At 36.6% G+C, this 20023-nt stretch overlaps 1 protein-coding gene across 14 annotated transcripts in view; it reads right to left on the reverse strand.

Annotated features, from left to right (window-relative positions):
• The window catches only part of SDCCAG8 (SHH signaling and ciliogenesis regulator SDCCAG8), a 104322-nt gene that overhangs the window by 52623 nt on the left and 31676 nt on the right, over positions 1–20023 (reverse strand). For all 14 annotated transcript variants that reach the window (XM_085575535.1, XM_085575544.1, XM_085575543.1 and 11 more), the window contains one exon: positions 13946–14088. In XM_085575535.1, coding sequence (XP_085431661.1) covers positions 13946–14088 — 143 coding nt within the window. The remainder of the gene's footprint in view (positions 1–13945; positions 14089–20023) is intronic.

The following is a 20023-nucleotide window of genomic DNA, read 5'->3' on the forward strand; positions in this document are numbered from 1 at the left end:
TGAGTTTTATCATATGCTATCCAATCTTAGAATTTTCAAACATTTAAGTAAGAAAATGCAACACAGTAAGACCTGTAATTCTGCAGGTAAATGGGTACATGCTGGTTTTAAATGTAGCTATGATTCAAAATTATTGCTTTCCACAACTTCTAAAGTAACAGAGCTCTAGACCATGTACCTTGCTCATATGTTTGGATCAACTCAATAAGAAGGCTCAGGGTCACAAGATTTCTCCCTTTCCTTTAAATCGGGCTTCTAGCAATCTTTGTTTAGGAGTGACTGTTTTGGTTATCTTCTTTTGTAAGGCCTATGAATTTTCATCTAATAGGACCTTGTTAATAGGTATGGTTGCTCTGAATGAGGACTTAGATGGACAGTGTTTAGTGGTTTCCTCTTAATAAACACAGTAGATTTTTTTTTTCCATATGAATTTCTGTAATAAAGGTTTTGGTTTTTTCAGTGCTTGTGTAAATCCACACAGGATTGGATTTTATGGCTCTTGGTGCTTTTAAAAGGCAAAAGAAACACATGAAATGAATGTTTAAATGGCAAAATATTTAAAAAAAGACATATGAGTGCATGCTTCCTCAAGAATTATGTAGAAATATCTTTTAAAAGCATCATGATCAGGTAATTTCTTCAAACCTTTCCAAGGAGCTGAAAAATTGCCCTTTCCTGTATCCCATTGAGGGAATTACCCACTGAGTTGCTCTTTTTGTCAGTTTCTGGGAGCTGACTGGATGCTGATTGTGGAGTTGGCTGCCAGGTCTTCTCAGCAGAAAGCTCAAGTTTCTGGAAACTGCCCCAGCCAGCACACTGTGTTTGGTGAGCTTCAGTAAAATCTATATTTGCATGGTCAATTTTGAAGAAACCCAGCTATTAAATTAATTGTTGGATTTGAAGGACTGCATAATTTCTTAGGATACATGTGGGACTATTCATGAGAACTGAGGCTCAAAAGAACCCAACCAAACAAAAAAACCCTTAAATTTTGTTTCTTGTATTAGTTGAGAAATACAGAGTTTCCTAAAATAATGAAATGTCAGAGCTTTCTTCTCATAACTACGAGAAGCAATGAGAACCATGAGAAGCATTAAAAGCAATTAGAAAAGTTATGTAAAGGTCAAGGGGTGAAAAATTCAGCATTCAAATTGATCCAGCTCTTTAAACATAGATCTAGGAAGTCTGAAGGTGCTACAGAAATAACTTGAAAGTAGAAATACATTTAAAGTAAGTTAATAAAACAAAATGAAATTTCACTACCCTAGTTGAGATGAAAGGCTGGAAAAAAAACAACTCTTCCAGGCTGCTACTACTATTTCATAAAAACCCTTCAAATAATAAGAAACACTTTGGGGGGGGGGGGGAGGAAAGAAAAGATTAAGCTCTATACAGATTTCCAATCTCATCCGACTAACTATAATTGGTTGACAAATAGGCTTGAAATAATTTTCCCCAAAATGCAGGTAACTTGTCACCTGTATTCCCATTCCCAGAATTCAAGTACTGTCAACTTCTTATATTATTTTCTCTAAGAATTTAAATTTTGCTGAACAGAAGTCAGTGCATATAACTTTCTTGTAGCCACTGATTTTTTTTTTCCATATCTCTCTATTTAGGAAGCAGCCACACCACTGGAACTGCTTATATGTAACTCTATATGTATTTCCACTGTATATAATAACAAGAAGTCTACAGAAACAGTGAAACACTTCACTCCAAAACTTCCACTTTGCCCTTTAAGCCTGACTGAGGTATCAGGAGAAACTATACATTAATGGCTGCATGTGAAAAATATTCCTACTCCTGACTGGCATACTTGAAATCTACTTAGAAGTTATTTCAACTAACTGGAGATATTAGTGGGCATGAGACAGATAAAAATCTGTAGGACCATAGAACAGACATACAGTAACAGAGTGCTACTCCTATGGAAGTTTCTATGAATTAAAGGACTTGAACACAGTTAACTTCTACATCTCTACTTCTATCTGCAAGGTCAGTTAACAAAATTAAAGGACTGGATTTCTTACTTTACATTCAGCATAATGTAAATAGTATTATATATACATATATAATATATATATTTTTTGATGTCAGAGAAAAAAAGTGCCTCTAACAGTAATTAACATCTCATTTTACGTCAAATATACTGACTTGGAATCAAAATCTGATTTTTCTGGCACATTTATAAGCTTTGCCACCAAGATATGTAGCTTGGAAGCAAACATCCATTCTCTCATGACTATTACCTTTAGATAGTGAACTATTTGGCCCCTTAGTACCTATAGAAACACACAATTAAATACAGCACAAGGAGAGGTGATCTTTGTGAAGTCTTAGTACGTAGCCTGAGCACTTTCAGTATTGCACATGTTTCTCTAGAGTATTCTTTGTTCCCAGCCACTTTTACAAATTACTCTGTGTTGAAATAATTGCTTAACACAGAAGAGTTTTACAAGTATGTGTTTTGTATAGACAAATTTACAAAAAGTTTTTTCCCTGTATTTAAAATAAAGGAGTAATTTTCTTGATTTATTGTGATTCTTGAATTTGTCACCGGCAGCCTCTTACAATGCAGCTTCTGGACACATTTAAGGCATACAATGTCAGTTTAAGAGGTTTGGTCTCCTTTTCATCCCCTTAAAATGAGCATTCACATAACCTATTCTTCAAGAAATTATTTGTTTTCCATCTGAATAACCCCCTGAACAACCTGATCACGCAGGTGCCTGTATTCCAGGGTCAGCAGAAGGAAGGGCATGGCAACATGTGGCCAGACATAGCCATATATTGCCACTCTAGGGACTTGCTTTTCAGCAACAGCACAGGCTCAGACCAGGTTCAAATAACTGTGACTGTACTCCAAGGCACAACTTGTTAATACAGTAAATCCAACCATCAGGCTCCTACCGTTGAATCAAAAAATGATGCAGCTAAATGATGCAGAGACCTGATCTGCTATGAACTCACTCTGCCAATTTAAATTTGTTCAAAAACCCAATGTTTTTGGTACGTTAACTTTGTACCAGCAAGCTTTATGCTGAATCAGGTATCATCTGTCCTTCCTGCAGCTGGCATAAAGTCAGCATAAACACAGCGTTGCATGCTCTAGCTAATTAAAAAGGAAAGTGCCTGTATGCTCACACCTGATCCGGATCAGCTCAGCACAGCTGAATGATCCAGTAGATCACAGATGCACTGTGAGTGACTGCTCAACACTTACCTGCATTTTTCACACACATTAGATTCAGATACACAAACTGCACTTAAGGTGCCACAGGCCTAATATGTGGAATTTGATAACTATTGCTGAAATCGAGAAGAAACTGAGGAATGTTTTTTTTTCCTGCCTCCAAAGAACCAAGCCTCACAAGAACAGCTTGGGAAGAAGCACAATCGTATGACAGAACAAAGCACTTCTTCAGGATGACAATTTGAAAGACAATATTTGATTTTCAGGGAATTTGATCTAGGGTAAGCTAGATTTCTACTCCATCCTACAGTAAGCTACCACACATTCCAGCAAACTGACAGACCTATGACCAAAAGCAAAAAAGATGAGAAATACTGTGTTAACATTACACTGTACTTGACTGTTGTTTATTTGCTCTAGATCTTACAAAAACATCCTAATGAAAACCATGGTCATCTGCCCACATGTCACAAGAGCTAGATACAAACAAATGAGTTAAAAAAAAAAAAAATCCAGCCTTATATGCCTTTTACTAATTTGTTCAGCTGTGCCATAGTTTTTATATTATTCTGCTTGTAACTGCCTGCAGTATTAAAAATAATGGACAGGCAGCATAATAGTTGAAGTTTTTGGTGGTGGTTTTGTTAGGGGTTCCCTCCCCCCCCTCCTCCCCCCCCCCTTTTTGGACAGGTTATAAATCTCTTCTTTATGCTGTCAAAAGTAAGGGAGAAACATATTTCAATAGCAACTTTAAAACGAAACTCACAAATTACTACCATTATGCTAAGTGCTAGATATCCCACTGTGCAGTTTTGCTTTGTGAATTTTTACCTTCTTCCATGCACACTTTTAGCCACTGATCGCACAGCCTTTCAGTGTTTTCTGCCTTTTCCTTTAAATAAACTGGCTCTGGCTCCTTCCATCTGGTTCCCCTTCCGTCAGCAACCCTGCACCTGTTCACACCTCCTCTCCTGTTGGATTCCACTGAACATTTCCTCCTCTGCCAGGGCTATTCTGGCACTCGCAACCTTTCTGTCATTCAATCCATCTGTCAGAAGTGAACTTTGTTTACCGCAAGCTTCTGCTTTCTTCTTCAAGAAGCAAAGCCCCTCAAGGTCATTGTCAAATGAACTGTCGGTGTAGATTTAAATCCACTTCTGCTAACCAGCAGCAGATGAAGTTCTTTACAGTCCTGTATTTGTGAAGATCAGTTTGGGGTGTAGGAGAAATAGGAATAAGCAAAAAGAATAGCTTTTAATCATCATTTGTTAACTCCAACAGCTAACGTGTTTTTCTTCAAATACATGTATCTGTTCCTTCTTGCTAGGGCTAGCACAATCTGAGAAAGACTTTGCAGAGCTATGTGAAGAAGTGAAAAAGGCTGATAAAAGTATTACAAATAAAATAATAAATGAAGACTTTTGACTCTGACTTTAATGCTATGTAACAGAGCTATTGACTAATAATACAAAGAGAAAATGGGAACAGTTCAATGAATAAGTTTACAGTAAAATCTTAATGTGGTCAAGAGTGGCAGTCATTTAAAATTATTTAATCTGCAGCAATTTTTTTTGTCTTACCTATTGATGTTTCAAATGCAACACTATTTAAAGAAAAAAAAATCCTTAATATATTTTCTTGGTTTTAAGCCTTGTAAAACACACATATGCAACTCTTTGTTAGAATACTGTCTTCTACATTGAGGCAAATTGTAAAGACAGGCTGAAACTAAACTCTTATCGTCAACAGGATACATGATTTTTAGCAATTCCTGTGTCCACATTTCTTTTCAGGAATACACTCTAATAACCAAAAGTTCCTGAATTATTAACTAACCTCCTTGACAGTCTCATTCTTCTAAAACAAGAAATACCTTCAATTCCACAGCACAACCTGGTATCCTTCAAAAAAAAGGATAACCTTTTACCAAGATAAATATGATAAAAAAAAAAAAAAAACCAAACAAACCAAAACAAACCCATATTTGAAGTTTTGTAAGTAATTACAATAAGCCATTCATTTTATTACCTCTTTACCAAAAATGAATTTAAAGTAAAGTTTTCTGGGTCAAATCCAGGAGGTAATCCAATCTCATTAACAGAAATACATTTATACTTACATTAGGTCTGGATTTGACTTCAATGAAAATTGTATTGACAAATACTGCCTAAGTTTAGCTGAATAAAACCCTAATACTGATCTATCACTTATATGGGGATTAGTCCCTGCACTTGCAAGGAAGTATTTTCTCATGCCATGGTCTTCTTCCACAGGAAACTAGGTGCAGGTGAATAAACGTGCTGGAAATAGAAGAGAATTCTAATACAAAAAGACTATGCAGGAGTGTCCCACCTGACTACAGACACTTTAATTCCCCAGTGATTTAAGTCATGGAGAAGCCAACTGACCAACAAGGAGAAGCTAAGCGCAAAAAATTGCTCCTATTTCTACAAAACTATAGTTTGACATGCAAACCACCAAACGCACAGGGGCAACCAAGAGCAGCACACTATGAACCCTGCCGTGCTGCCAGCACGGCCAAGACGAGGAGCTCAGACCTGTCGAGGAGCCGGCAGCAGCTCAGCTGCTTGCTCACAATGGGCACCTCCCAACTCAGCCTCTCCTGACCATCACCGGCACAAGGGCTGAGCAAGGAGAGCAGCCAGGCGGCCAAGGCTGGCGTGCTCAGGTGATTTTTTTTCCTTTCTCCCACCATCCACCAGCTACTTTCTCCAGCAATGACAACCTACAAGCTGATGCTCTTCAATGTGAAGTTGGATGAAGTCTGAGGCTGATGACCTTTTGGGTTGTCCGTTGAGTTTTTTTTCTAAGGCAAGAACTTCAGGAGCAGAATTTTGCACAGCAAAGGAAAAATACCCACAAATCAACAACCGCTGTGACTGCACAAAATAAACAATACTGAATATACTTTTGAATATACTTCTGAAAGCACAAGAGCTTTTAAAATTCTTGAAGTTCACAAATACCAAATGCTGACATAAAAAGTATATTTTAGCTTATTGCAAAAACAAGCTTTCAATGTACTTGAGAGAAAAGCTTTAGAACAAGTCAGAAATAATGATAAAAATCAGAACCATTTTTTCCAGTAACAAATTCAGCAAAAAATCCAGCAGCTTTGAATACATGTATCTGAAAGGCTTCTCTGGTTCAAAAAAAAATAAATCATTATCCTGTTGTCATTAGTCACACAACTAAAAAAACCTAATTTGAATGAGACAAAAGTAAATATTTTATACACACGCATAAACTTATTACTATTAGTGCTGAATAATAACTGTTCAAAACAAAGACCTTATAAAGATGTTTGTTTTCTACAGCAGTTAGTCTCTTCAGTGTTTCATCTGAATTCACCACTCGCTTCAAAACGCTTTAAGTATTGTCACTGTTCCTGAACCACACTCTACATGCAGTAGCAATTTGGCTGCCTCAACAGCCTGATGTGATCATTGATGTGACCAGTTGCAGTTTAAATGCCATAAAAAAAAATCAGATTAATCTAATCTAAATCTAAAATCTGAACATGTATTGTCTTTTCCTTAAAAAATTATTTATTGTAGGACAATAAATACAATTACTAACCATGTTAAAACTCGTTTAAATGGATAATAATAATTTATAAACACTTTAATATTCAAAATTAACATATGATTTTGTATTTGTTCTTTACTCCTCCACTTACATTTTTTTCCTTCGCTTATAAACTTTATCAATGGCTTTTATATGTTTGTACAATCACTTAAATATGTTTAAAATATTAAATAGAATTATATTTAAATAATTGTGAATTATCTTGACACAAAGTGTATCAGCTTAGAAAATTTTACAACGCCCTGCCAGAAGACGACAGAACCAATTTATTTCAAATCACTCAGTATCAGTCTTCATAAAGCAGCATATGGTCTTATTGTGGCAGGTAAAATATTTTACCTGCTATAATAATGCAGAACAGCTAATTTATCTACATGCTGTATAATCAGATAAACAATTTCAGCTGCACAATGAAAACCTGTAGGCAAGGGAGAAATTTATCCCCCACCTCTTTATTGATTTTTCCACATAGGCATTCATGTGATTGTTAACAATAGAGGCTATTCTTTCTCCCACCTCCTTCTTCAATTCCCTTAAAGCAAGCCCTTCTTTTCAGTAATGAAAATATTTGCAGTTTCTACAGCTGCAGGACAAAGAACTCAGATTTTCACAGAGCTGCTCAGGGGAAAAGGAAGGGGGAACAGAAAAAAAGCTCTGCAAGATTCAGTTGCAAGTATAGCAGAGTGAATGACAACTTTCAAAGCTACCACAATAATTTACTAATGTGCTGCTATAGCAAATAAGTATAATTTTTTTTTACAGCACCAAATTAGATTTATTGCAGAAACTAATGCACAAATAGCATATGGCTATGTTATACTACCTATTTCAAATCCCTGCAATGTTTCCCCCCCTCGCTGCTCAAAATGGATAATTGAGCCAAGCTATAAACCTTCTGCTGACAAGATACACACAAGTTCAAAAAGCAGATGCAGGACACATAGTTTGTTTTTTTTTTTATTATTAAAATGATCTAAAAAACTATCACATATACTGATCAAACAAACCCAGGTAGTAATAGGTAAGATCTCCCTTAATACACTTCAGGATTTTTTTTCCTTCTTTCTTCGATAAAATTTTGTTTTCACTTCTCTTTCAAGCTGACAGTCATCAACACGGGGCATGACCTCGTAATCCTCTCACACATGACTACCTCTTACTTGCACAAGAAAACCTATTGATCTTTACTTCTTACGTGAGTCAAATTATTCATGTGACTCAGGTTCAGAAGGCTCGGACCTCCATTCATCCCTCTCAAGCTCTCATTTACGAGTAGGGAAGTGCCTCCTCCGAGCGAAAGTAAAACATCAGGAGACTGGTTCCATTCACTGGAGGGGCCCAGCCCTGTGGGAAGGTGCCGACCTACGGCTCTCCCGCCTTTCCAGGGGAGCAAAGTTTCCTCATCGCTTTCCCAGATCGGTCCCCGGACCCACGTGCTTTCCCATTCCTGTCACTCGTCACGTTCAGTTCGTGATACCGCTACGGCGACACACGAAACCGCGTTAACACCAGCACGGGGCAGGGCCGAGAGCAAAGCCCCGCGTTTTTAAGGACGGCGGGGCCCGACGCCGCGGGGGCCGCGCTGCCGGCCCGGGCCCGTCCCCGCCCGCCGCCCGGCTCGGCGCGGCCGCGGCGGCGCCGCAAAGACCTTGGAAGGTCTGGCGTGCGGCCGGCGGGCACACCACTGCACACATCGCGCACGGCTGCGGCCACCCCGCCGCTCGCCTGGCGGTGGTCAGTCCTCCCAGCTGCCCTATCCGTTACTGTCTGATTAGCTCTGCGAAGGAGCCCCTCCCCGGCCAGCTTTCCCCGCCATCTGTTCCGCACGCGATGGCTGCCGCCCAGCAGCCTCGCGCTGCCCTCCTACCTGGCACCCGGCTCCCGGCCTTACCCCAAAGTGCTAACACAGGTTCTCGCTGCTGGCAGAGTCAGGATTTCATTACTACTACTTTGACAAGTGCAGGGTTGTTTGTAATTTCTCTTTTATCCTGATTTTGATTGTACAACCACCTCCCACTGATTCAGTTTGCTTCAGTTTTGTTGCTCACAGATTTTACTCTCCACATTAATCTCCCTCTGGCATGTTACTGCATCTGTTCCCTTTTTTATTATTAATTTTCAAATTCCGACCATTTTTGACAAAAAGGAGGTAATCTACACTCTGCTTCTGCCCATTTCATTTTCTTTAATTTGGAAGATAAGTATGAAAGCGTGCCAAAGAAGTTAATTCTCCGTTAACAGTTTATTTTCTGGCACCCTGATGCCTTTGTATATGAAAACCAGATAGAAATAAATGTTGACTGAATCACAACAACATAGTCGCAACCGTCCTTAAATTTAATGAAAAGTAAACATATGAAGTATAATCTAAAAAGTTTATTAGTTATTGTTGTTTCATGTTATCATTCATTCCTGCATTTTAAAATAATGCTTTTGCATACCGATATTTTTTCAAAAAAATTAGAAATCAATCACTGGTTACACCTCATTTCTGTTTCCTTCCCCCACATCTCCAATTCTAGTGTTATTGGTACTTTCATCAGTTAGTCTGAGTAGATTAAGCGTATCTCAGTTATTTAATATTAGTAACAACATTTCTCCAAAACTACTTCCTAATATAGATGATGGACTCTGAGGTGCTAAAATTGATGGAAAAGGCATGGTAGTAAGCATGTTGCTAACTGATAGATACTACTAGAAAAAAAACCCACAATAAATACTAAGTATTGTGCAACTCCCTATAAAGCTGTATATAACCACTGGGAAGTTTATGTTTTATCATTTCATAGTATAGCTTAAACAGGGAGAAGAATGAATGAGGCAGGCTGCAAGTTCTAACAAGGCACACTGGTGGTGACATACAGCTCATCACCAGAGCTTCAGCCATTAAACTATGCCACATTAACCTTGGAGGGTATGTGTTTTATTTATTGTAGATGTAATAGAAACTAGTCTTAATGGAGTCACTGAAACTAGCAAGAAGGACCAATGTACAGTAGGATGACTACAGCACTGCTAAAAGCCAATTGGGATGTCCTCAGATAAAGAAAAACAACACCCACTGATTCACTGTAATATAAACTTTAGTCCCTCAAGAGAGTGACACAGGGATTTAGGGCAGCTTGGTGGCTCACCTGAATGTGAAAGTACATGTTCATTTAGTAATTTTGCCCTACCCACAAGCTGACCTTGAGAAGTTCTTAGTGTTTCATATAAGCAAACAAGAATAATAAATTTTAGACTAAACTAAATATGCTTCTATTCTAGTCAATTATATTTCCTCTCAAATTTCAGATGACATTTCAGTCAAAATTATCTTGAGCCATCCATCTATCTATCCCTGAGAAAATGCATGATGGCATAATAAAATTTTCATTTTGAAATTTGATGACTCCTTCACTTCTTAGGATTTCTTTAACTTGTTAGGTGTATGTGAACAGGAACTACACCTGACTGCAACTGAAGCAAAAAATACCTCCAGATCTGGTTTGAAAGAAGAAGAGGAATGTTTTTTAATGATGATTCTGTTACACAAGAATAGTGAATTTTTTTTTTTTACATTAGATGGCACACTAAGATCTGGACAAGTTGTTAACAGCTTGCATCTTTCATATGATCTTTTCCATGAGCATATTGACATGATTTTTAATGACTTTTTTTCATTAACTAAGAACAATAGACCTGTATGTTTTCTACCCTCTGAAGAAGAGAGCTTCAGGTAAGCTTAATTAGCAAGACCTAGCCTTGCCAAAGTAAGAGCAATTTGACTTAAGACTAATTTTATAAGATTCTCCTAGTACAGTACCCTCAAAGCTGAAACTAGGGCAAAAGAAACCCCCAAGAAAATTTTAAACAATCATGGTCAGTCTCATAGCATGGTGACATCTGCAAAGTTACATGACTGACAAGCAAAACTACACACTAGAAGTTCTGTGTTTCTCCTGTCTTTTGAAGACATACACATTAGAATTACTAACTAGATTCAATAGCAGAAAGTGCATGTTAATAGCAAGTATTTCTAAGCAACATATTGCTCCAGGAAGAAAGGTGACAGGAAAAGGCAATTTTAAACTCTGTGGAAATGGTTTAGAATAGCTAATTGTAACCTTTTTTTCCTTCCTTTTTAACAAGTACATTTTGTTAACTTAGAAGCTGTTTAGTTGGTAATCAATCAACAGTGTCTGAAAACTAGGATACAGCAAAGAAGTGGGACTCCTGGAGAAGAGTGCTGTTCTGCAGAGTACTTACTTTGTACATTATGACACAGATTGCATGCTTTTTCTCATTTATTCCTTTCATATACATTTATCTCATTTTTATACATTAAAACCCAAAGTTCTTGTATTCATTTATAATCGTATTTATTTACAATATCAAAACTTAGAATCAGTGGATTAACGAAGCTTTTCTCCTTAGTAGTAAAATAATTCATACTAAACAAAGAATTCTTTCTGTATCTCCTCAGCTACCTCTAATTTCTGCCAGAACAGCACAGACAGGTCACGCAAGGCAACAGAAAGACTATCCACAACAGTGTAACAGCAGTACAGGCCACCCTCAACTCCAGCGTTGTGAGAAGACTTGGAGTGAACCAGCTGGTCCTCTCCTGAAAAGAAGAGAATCAGCAAGACAAGGCCAAGGCCAGAATACCCTAGAGATGCACTAAATCAGTGCAATTTCTGCAGCAACCTCCCACAGGCAGGACTCTAGAGCTTAAAATCTGTTTTCCTTGGCAAGCGCCACAGTGAATGAGTCTCCAACCCCCATAGGATTGCTATTACCCCTACCCTTCAAGTATTTCCACTGACACAGTTGCCATTTGAGGTGAAGGGAATAAATGAAAAGAGGCAAACCATAAGTGAATATAATTTACATGCAACAACTATGGATGTACCAATCCATGAAAAACATACTGAGTTCAAACAGCAAAACTAATGCCGCTAGAGACATGTAACTTTCAGACCTTCACTAGCACAGAAAACCTGTTCTGCCAGGAGGTGAGCTGAGAGGACAAAAGAGTACAGGCTAAGGACAAGTGTCATTTCAGTAGAAGATGTTTTCCTCTCCAAGGCAAGGAAAACAGGCGATACTATGAGAACATTTCAAATCCTGCCCTACGAATTTAATTTCAAGGGGAAAGCAGGTAACAGATCAGGAGCAATGAATTGTTCCTCTCTTTTTCCCCTTCTTCAAGCAACATCACCTAACATATTTTTTGAAAGCAGACAGACACTCCAAGTGTACAGAAAACACAAAAATCTACAAAGTGTTATAGAATTTGGGGAATGTCAAGAAAACAAAAATTTGAACCATGTCTCAGCGTATACATTTTTCCAATAAATACACATCAGCATAGAAAACATTTCAGTTTTCGTAAGGAGATGCCAAACATGGACACACAGTAATACAAAAAAAAAAAAAACCAAAAAAAAAAAAAAAAAACCACGCCCCAAAAAATAAAACCCAACCAACCAAATCCCCCAAAACCCACAAAAAAAAGCCCCAAATAACCACAGAACCCCTGAAGAAATTAGGACCTTGCAGAAGACTGTCTGCACTAGGTCAAAGGAGGCATGGCAGTTCAGCATCTGTCTGAAAAAGTGGGCATCTGTGAAATTGTATGAAAACATGGCCAGCACAGAGCACTACATCCCAAAATACTGTTTTCAGTCGCTAATGATTTGCAGCTCAAAAACTTTCTGAGTCAGAGACTGTACATCAAAAAGCTACCTGAATCATCTCTATATGTTAGGTATCCAGCTTTAATTACTTTGCTATGTAAAAGTAGGCAATACTTCTCATTTTTACATTTGGAGTATTTTCACCAAAAAAACCTTAGAAATTATAGATTCACTAGTCAGATTTCCTCCAAGATATCCAGAGCTTTATTGCATATAATCAGCCTTTGCTAAAAGGAGCGTGGTAAAGCCATTTGGTTAGCTATCACAACAAATCATTATTAATAAAGTTCTGCTAAATCCAAACTTTAGATATCTTAACAACTCACCCAAAACTTTTTTCAAGTTCATTAACCTCTAGCATATTTTTTTCTCTAAATACAGGCTGTTAGAGTGGTACTTTCTTCCATCTGTTAAACAACCGTGCTCTGAATTACACAGAAATTTAGCTGAATAAAAAATTGATTCATTGAATGTAATATTTTAGACAAGGCTCTATTTTATTTCCATTTACTCAATGGCAGAATTCTCACAAAGCCCAAAAAATACAAGACTTGGATAAACACACAGACTTCTGTTAAGTGATAAAAACCTAAGCTTTTTTTCCCCCGCCATGAAAAATTTAACTTAACTTTTTCCCTTAAGTACTGAGTGAAAGCTGCCAGATTTGTTTATGGTTGTTCATTCTTGGGGGGGAGCAGGGCAATAGAACAAAAATCCCATACACACAACCAAAAGCTTGCGAACAGTTGGACAATAGCATTTTCCAAGACAAAAGGAAAAAAGTTCTGCAGTTACCCAAACTCAAATTGCAATGAATAATTGGCATGTCAGCCTTCTGGAGTTTTCTAGAAACATGTAATGAATAGTGCAGGAAAAGACATTGGGAACTATACCGAAGGATGGAATATGCTTAGGAGAAGTCTTTCATTACACAATGCATTGTACTGCATCTTTACTGAGCAAGAGACTGAAACACCCTCCTCACATACTTAAGCTTACCTCATACAGAAAAATTATGTTCATTTATATATTTATATACATATTCCTGGTCATTCTGTTGAAAAAAATTCAGGTTATTAATCTGAAAACTCCTATGTTCAAAGGGGCTGCTCTACAGTACAATCTCAAACAACATTTCAAATATATTTGTCCTATTAACCACAGCAACAGAAAAAAAGGGTAGTTGCAGCATCCCTTGCTCTTCCTGCCTAAACCCATGCCACCTCACCACCAGCGCTGAACATTGCCTCTTCTACACACTAATAATTCACTTTATAAATTATGGTTCATAACTCACTTTTGTAGTTCAAAACTCATTTATTCAAATCTCCACTTCTAACACAACTGTGGGCTGCTGTAGGCAATGACTGCAAGTATCTACAACAACTGTGGGGAAGCCTGTGGCAAAAAATTAGCAGAATGAAATTGGTACTACAGCATGTAATAGGATAAGGGGTACCTGGTGAGGTGCAGTTGGTGCTCAGATTTACTCAGCAGTTCTGTCAGTTTTAGGCATTCCTCTCTGGCTTCTGTCACATCCTGCTGGGCTTGTTCCAAACGCTGTTTGTTCCCATTAAGCTCTAATCCCAGTTTTTCTATTTTCTTAGAAAATTACAGAACCAAAGAAAGTATATTTAAGAAATACATAGAGATACATTTTAAGACAAAAAAAAAAAAGTGTCAAAGCACCTGAAAATAATGCACATTTTGTTTTTGAACAAAAGTAGTTACTCAATAAAAAATGCAAAACAAGTAAATTAAATTATTTGAAATTACATTCTTATGAAAAGCCAAAATGTGTTTCATATTTAAATACTCTAATATACAATCAATGTTATTGTGTTCATGCAGCTTAAGAGTTACAGACATTCAAGTATTTTCCATTTTTCTCATGTGAAGGCTCCATATTTGTGGCCTGAATTCACTGTGCTAGAGAGCCAGAAAGGCAGTGGAAGAGTGGCCATCTTCAGAAACTGCTTGACATAAGATAGCTCTCATGAGAATTAATTTATTTTTATTTTTTAATACCTATTACATACCAGTGACAAGGGGGCATTTATCTTTGTCAGCTAATATTACACAAGAGAATAAAGGTAATTTTGTGATTTTACCATTATTGAAAAGAAGTATTTATGACTTCTATCTGAACCCTAAACATACCAGCTGCTGTTAATCCTATTATTTTATTAAAGTAACTAAAGTTGATGAGTCTATTAACTTATTTACAAATAACCATGGTCAGGTTTGCATGACTAACATCTTCAAGTCCAGTGATATGTACTAGATCTACGTTATCCCAGTCATATTGTCAGCAATTTAAACATTTTTCATAGAAATTCTGAGAAACAATGTCTTTTTCTTCAAGTCTATATACAACATACAAGTACCTGTAGGAATATATCTGTAACATAATACAACACTTTGTTCTAAGGTTGCTTTTAGGAAGGCCAGTAGAGCACAGAAGAAGCTGACAGTGTAGTTTTATCATGTAGTAACTGTTCTGCACTAACTCCCTACATAAATATTTATTTGTCATTGGGGCTGCAGGGAACTTGCATGTTTCTCAGTCAACTAAACTGTGAAAGGTCATTTATAGTACAGAGTAAAATTGTTTGCATAAGGAGTTAGTGCTGGATATCGATTATATTTTAAATTCATACCATAGCTTATTTGTGATGGTTTCCTCATGTAGAAAAGAGGCAATATCTTCTTTAATTAATGAAATTACTCATTCAAACATCCTACAAGAACAAATGAATATAACCCCACCCCAAAACAAACATTTGAGGCATTTTCATAACAACATTATCACTTTTCCTCTCATAAAAGTGTTAATCTAAACTACTTACAGTCATTATATCAAACAAACACATTATTTTCATCCAGAAAAACAACACCATTTCAATAGTGTTGGGGTTTTTAAAATTTTGCCATGTACTTAACTGTACACTTTTTTCCACCAAAGAACACTCAACAAATGTTCATGAAGAATTTAAATGTCACCTTGCTTTATCACATGTACTTTCTACCAAATTATTTTGGGAATTCCAAATTCAGATGCAAAGATAGTAAAACTATTTACAAAATTGTTAATACTTTTCCCTTCTAAAGAATATAACAACCTATTACACTGACAGAATATTTTAAAATCGGGTGCTCAAAGATACTCAGTTACAAATGCTTTGCATTTTCACTTTTCAGACTTGTGTATTTTAAATCGAAGTCTCAGTGGGTTCTCTATTCTTCTTAACAGTAGCAGTTCATAAGTGTTATTTTTCCATTCATAGTAAACAGGGACATGAACTCTTCACTGTCTTCACAAGTTAAAGATAGGGAAGTTCTGCAACATTCCTAAATCTGCTTTAAAAGTGCATCCATTCAGCACACCTTTAAACAAACCAAACCACAAGTTAGTCCAAAAGCATCAGCTAAGTACTTTAAAAAAGCACAACCTCAGCTGGGAATATAAATACACTCTAGATCGCTCCTTCAGGGAAAAGTTTCAAGGAACAGATGGGCTTTACACCATTGCCTCAAGTTAAACAGGCTCAGTCAGGTCTTGACACAGACCCACAGAAGGAAGCAGATTCCAAGTGCAAGAACCTCTGGTGAAAATGTTTTGCTTCCATCAGCCAGATGTTGAACCTTCAGGGCTGAACTCAAGAACACATCCATAGGTTTTAGTTGCCATAAAAATGCAGGGGGAAATTCTCAGATAGGGAAGTGTCACTTCATGACAGGATCTTTAAACATTCACAGGTGTCTTATCATTTCTATTAGAAGTATGAAGAAAATGAAAATGTGGCTTTAAGAACAATTTTACTTGTGCTAGTTTCATCAGCAATTCCATAATCCAGTACCAGCTCCTTTACACTCATGCACACGTGTTTGTGCTTGTGTGTAAGTATATACAGACATACATAAACATCTTAAAATACCAATGTTTGGAGGTGCTTGCAGCATGACCTATATTCTGGAATTCTGGTAATGGCCATGGCAGAAACAGCAGACAATCACATGAGAAAGGGATGGCAGAAAAATGCTACCCAATAGAACATGTTTACAGCAACTCGGAAACAGCCAATCCAGGTATATTTAGGCTTATCAACTAAATTATTCTTTTTGAAACTCCAAAAAAATGTTCATTCAAAATCATTTGGTAGGAGCCACACACCACACTTACAGGCTGAAAACAGATCGTACTCACAACACTATAGGAATTCCATTTAAAAACTCAGGTAATTGTTTGAAACATAAACCCTCAGAATCTGAGACATGTTAATATAATAAAAAACAACCCTCTTCTTTCTCCTCTTAACAATAATAATCTCAAAAATACACTCTGTCCTGAATTCTGAAACATGCCAATCTAGTCATTAGGCCATCACAACACAATTGGGATTTAATCTACAGAGAAATTACAGAATCAATGAATCTTTGCTGTGTTTGCAGGGATCCTTATGAGCAACATTTTTTTCCCAACCTTTACTCAGAGTAATTTTTGTATTACTTCAGTTACCATTTATTCTATCAGGAAGCTGTAAATAGTTCTGTAGCTGCTATCTGCTAGGCCACACTGTATTTGTAGGGACAGAAACAAACCACCAACTAAAACATTTTGCTGACAGCTCTGTTTCTCATGCAGTGTTAATTTCATCCCTCAGTGCCTATCACCTGTGATACAGCTTTTTACCACATGATCAGAAAGTTATTTCTTCAAGGTACTTAACTTTTCAATGTATGTGAGAGACAAGAGATGGAGCACAGAACTGCAAAAAGACAGATGACAATCTTGCATTTAAGAAAATCTGAAACAGATTTTCAGTATAACAAGGAACAGAATTACCATAATGTATACGTACAACAAGACTACATTAAGGTTAGAACAGGCAACTTCTGTTGCTTAACTCTGCAACTTTAATGTACTTATTACTTCTGCACATAATTTCAAAAGTACTATTTAATATGTCTTGTTCTGCAGTTGCCCAAACTCCCAGGAATATCAACAGGCACTTTGCCATGGAAAGATGGCAGACTAAACCTCAGTAAGAGAAACACCATTACTCACCATAAGCTGAAACACACTAACACCATCCTGTATCCATATTCAGCACAGTTACACAAAAGAAGTTTTACTTAAACAAAAATGAAGCATTAGTGAAGTACCACTGCAGTAAAATTTTATTTTAAAACAATTATTCTTTTTTCAGTATTACCACCAACCATCTTTTATATTTTTTCTACTTCAGTGCATATAGGGCACTTTTGTATCTTTTCTTGAACCACGTAAGTGTTTCAGTTCTCCTCCATTAGTTTGTGATGCATTTAAGAATTATCTTCAGATTTTTACAATGCATCTTTAGTGGAGACACTAGAGATGCTCATTCAGTGAACACAAGTGCAACTTTCTGGAAAACATAAAAGACGATTTCTCAAACACTGAATTAATCCTCAAATATCCTTTTCATAATCTATCTGACATTATCTTCAAATAACAATTCTTATGCATGTTGCAAAAATGCACTTTTTAATTAACTAGACATCTCTACCTCAGTAAAATCTGATTAAATGAAAAAATTTCATTCAACACAAGTCAAATTAAAAATTAAAATAATTATTTCTTTTCATACAAATGCTGATTCTATTGTATGCAAAAATACAACTTTAAATTCCAAACTAGCAGATGCTTTTCACAGAATTTTACATAAGAGCACACTGACAGAAAAGACAAATACTGTTTTTTAAAAATTGAGAATGATTAAGTGGTGATAAAAAAACTCGTACTCTGAAGAAAATGTGAAAAACAACATTAGAAGACTTTTAACAAAATGAAAAATAAACTAAAACCAAATTAGTTCTTAAGTTATTTATGACATTCACTGTTGTCCCAGTATGTTTACACATCAGGTGAAAAAATACATAGTATAACCTGAAAAGGAAATTCTGCACTGACTATATCATTGCCCAAATTCTACAGTAAAATAATTCTTGACTGTAAAATATTAATGTGAATTTACACTACTTTTTTTTTTTGTTTCATACTTAATTTGCTACCATTACTAAAAGATTGAAGGAGCATAAAATAGAACCAAAAATAGAAGAAAAAATATAGAATTATAAAAAGTTAAATATAATCATTGTGGTGGTTGCTATTTGAATGTACATCCCCAAAAGGAAATCAATAAAAATATTGATTTTTTTAAATTATTTTTTTAAAATAAAAATATCAATAAAAATATTGATTTTTATAAAAAGGCAATCTATAAAAATATACACACTTCAAATTAATATACTTTAACAGGCCATGATGGGCATAAGCTTAGCCTCATTTACTACAGTAGCCTTCAAAGCAGAGAGACCAGTTATAATACTCAGGACCAAGTCTTTCAAAGAAGTGCCCCCAGTGTGGCCTTGCATGTACATTTAAATACTGTGTGTACCATTGACAGGAAATTTTTGCACTCTTTCATGCTGATCTCCATCCATGTTGCCTTCCATACCTAGTAATATACTAATTAATCAGAGATAAAAGTAACTGGATTTTTTTTTTTTAATTTAAAAAAGCTCAACAAAACAAGACTAGTTTTGTAGAAAGACTTCAAATGTTTCACTTGGATTACTATCAGGCCATAAGCAGCAGGGGTCATTTGCAGTCATTTCTATCCTAATCCTTATATCAATCAAGCAACTCTAGGTTCAGAGTGGTCTCTAAACCTCAGACCTCCCAGGCATGGCCATCTGACATAGCATATTGCACCTGAAGAACTATCCATCTTTGTAAAGAGAGTTAGGGCCATCACAAGCTTAACCCCCACCACATCCCAACAATGGCTTTCTCCCATTTGCACTCTATTGGAATTACTGCTGCTAACATTCAAATCTGAATGAGAATACAAAACACTCAAGAAGCTACATGTGGTTTCAAAGGGGAAATCTCCATTCTGGAAATAGATTTATTATAAAATATGAGAAAATACAAATATGTACACAGGGTTTAAAGGAGTTCAAAGACACACCTCTTTCTAAGAGGCTAATTCACAAAACCACACAAGACTACTGCAAATTCTACAAATCATTTAGCCTAAAATAGGAATCTGAAAACTTTTCCTGCCAGGAAGGGCACTTAACCGGAGCAGAAACATGAGAAGTAGCCCCAAGAAACACACATGGAAGTTTTTTTCTGTATGGCTGGCTCAAATCAATTTATCTGTAAAGACCAGAGGGACAAGAAAGATATAGCCTACCTAGATAAACAAAGCAGGCTGTGATTTCTTAGATGGCTATTGTCCTAACCTGATCTGGTGGGACTGTTGAATTCTTCAAAGATAAGTAGATTTGTGACCCCTCTGGCACTTGTACTGCAAGGTGTGATGGCACCTGGCAGTACCACACACCTTGTGTGCTCCACTAAAAGGCAGAGCCACAAGACAAGAGCCATCACCTAAGCAAAGGCCATCAGCCACAAATGCTCTGCTTCCAAATTGATGGAGAATTAACAGAGACAGAACCCTGCAGTTTCCTAGGAAGAGCAGGGGTG

The sequence above is a fragment of the Lonchura striata genome, chromosome 3, assembly GCF_050655825.1.
Source record: "Lonchura striata isolate lonStrDom1 chromosome 3, ASM5065582v1, whole genome shotgun sequence".
NCBI classification, from domain to species: domain Eukaryota; kingdom Metazoa; phylum Chordata; class Aves; order Passeriformes; family Estrildidae; genus Lonchura; species Lonchura striata.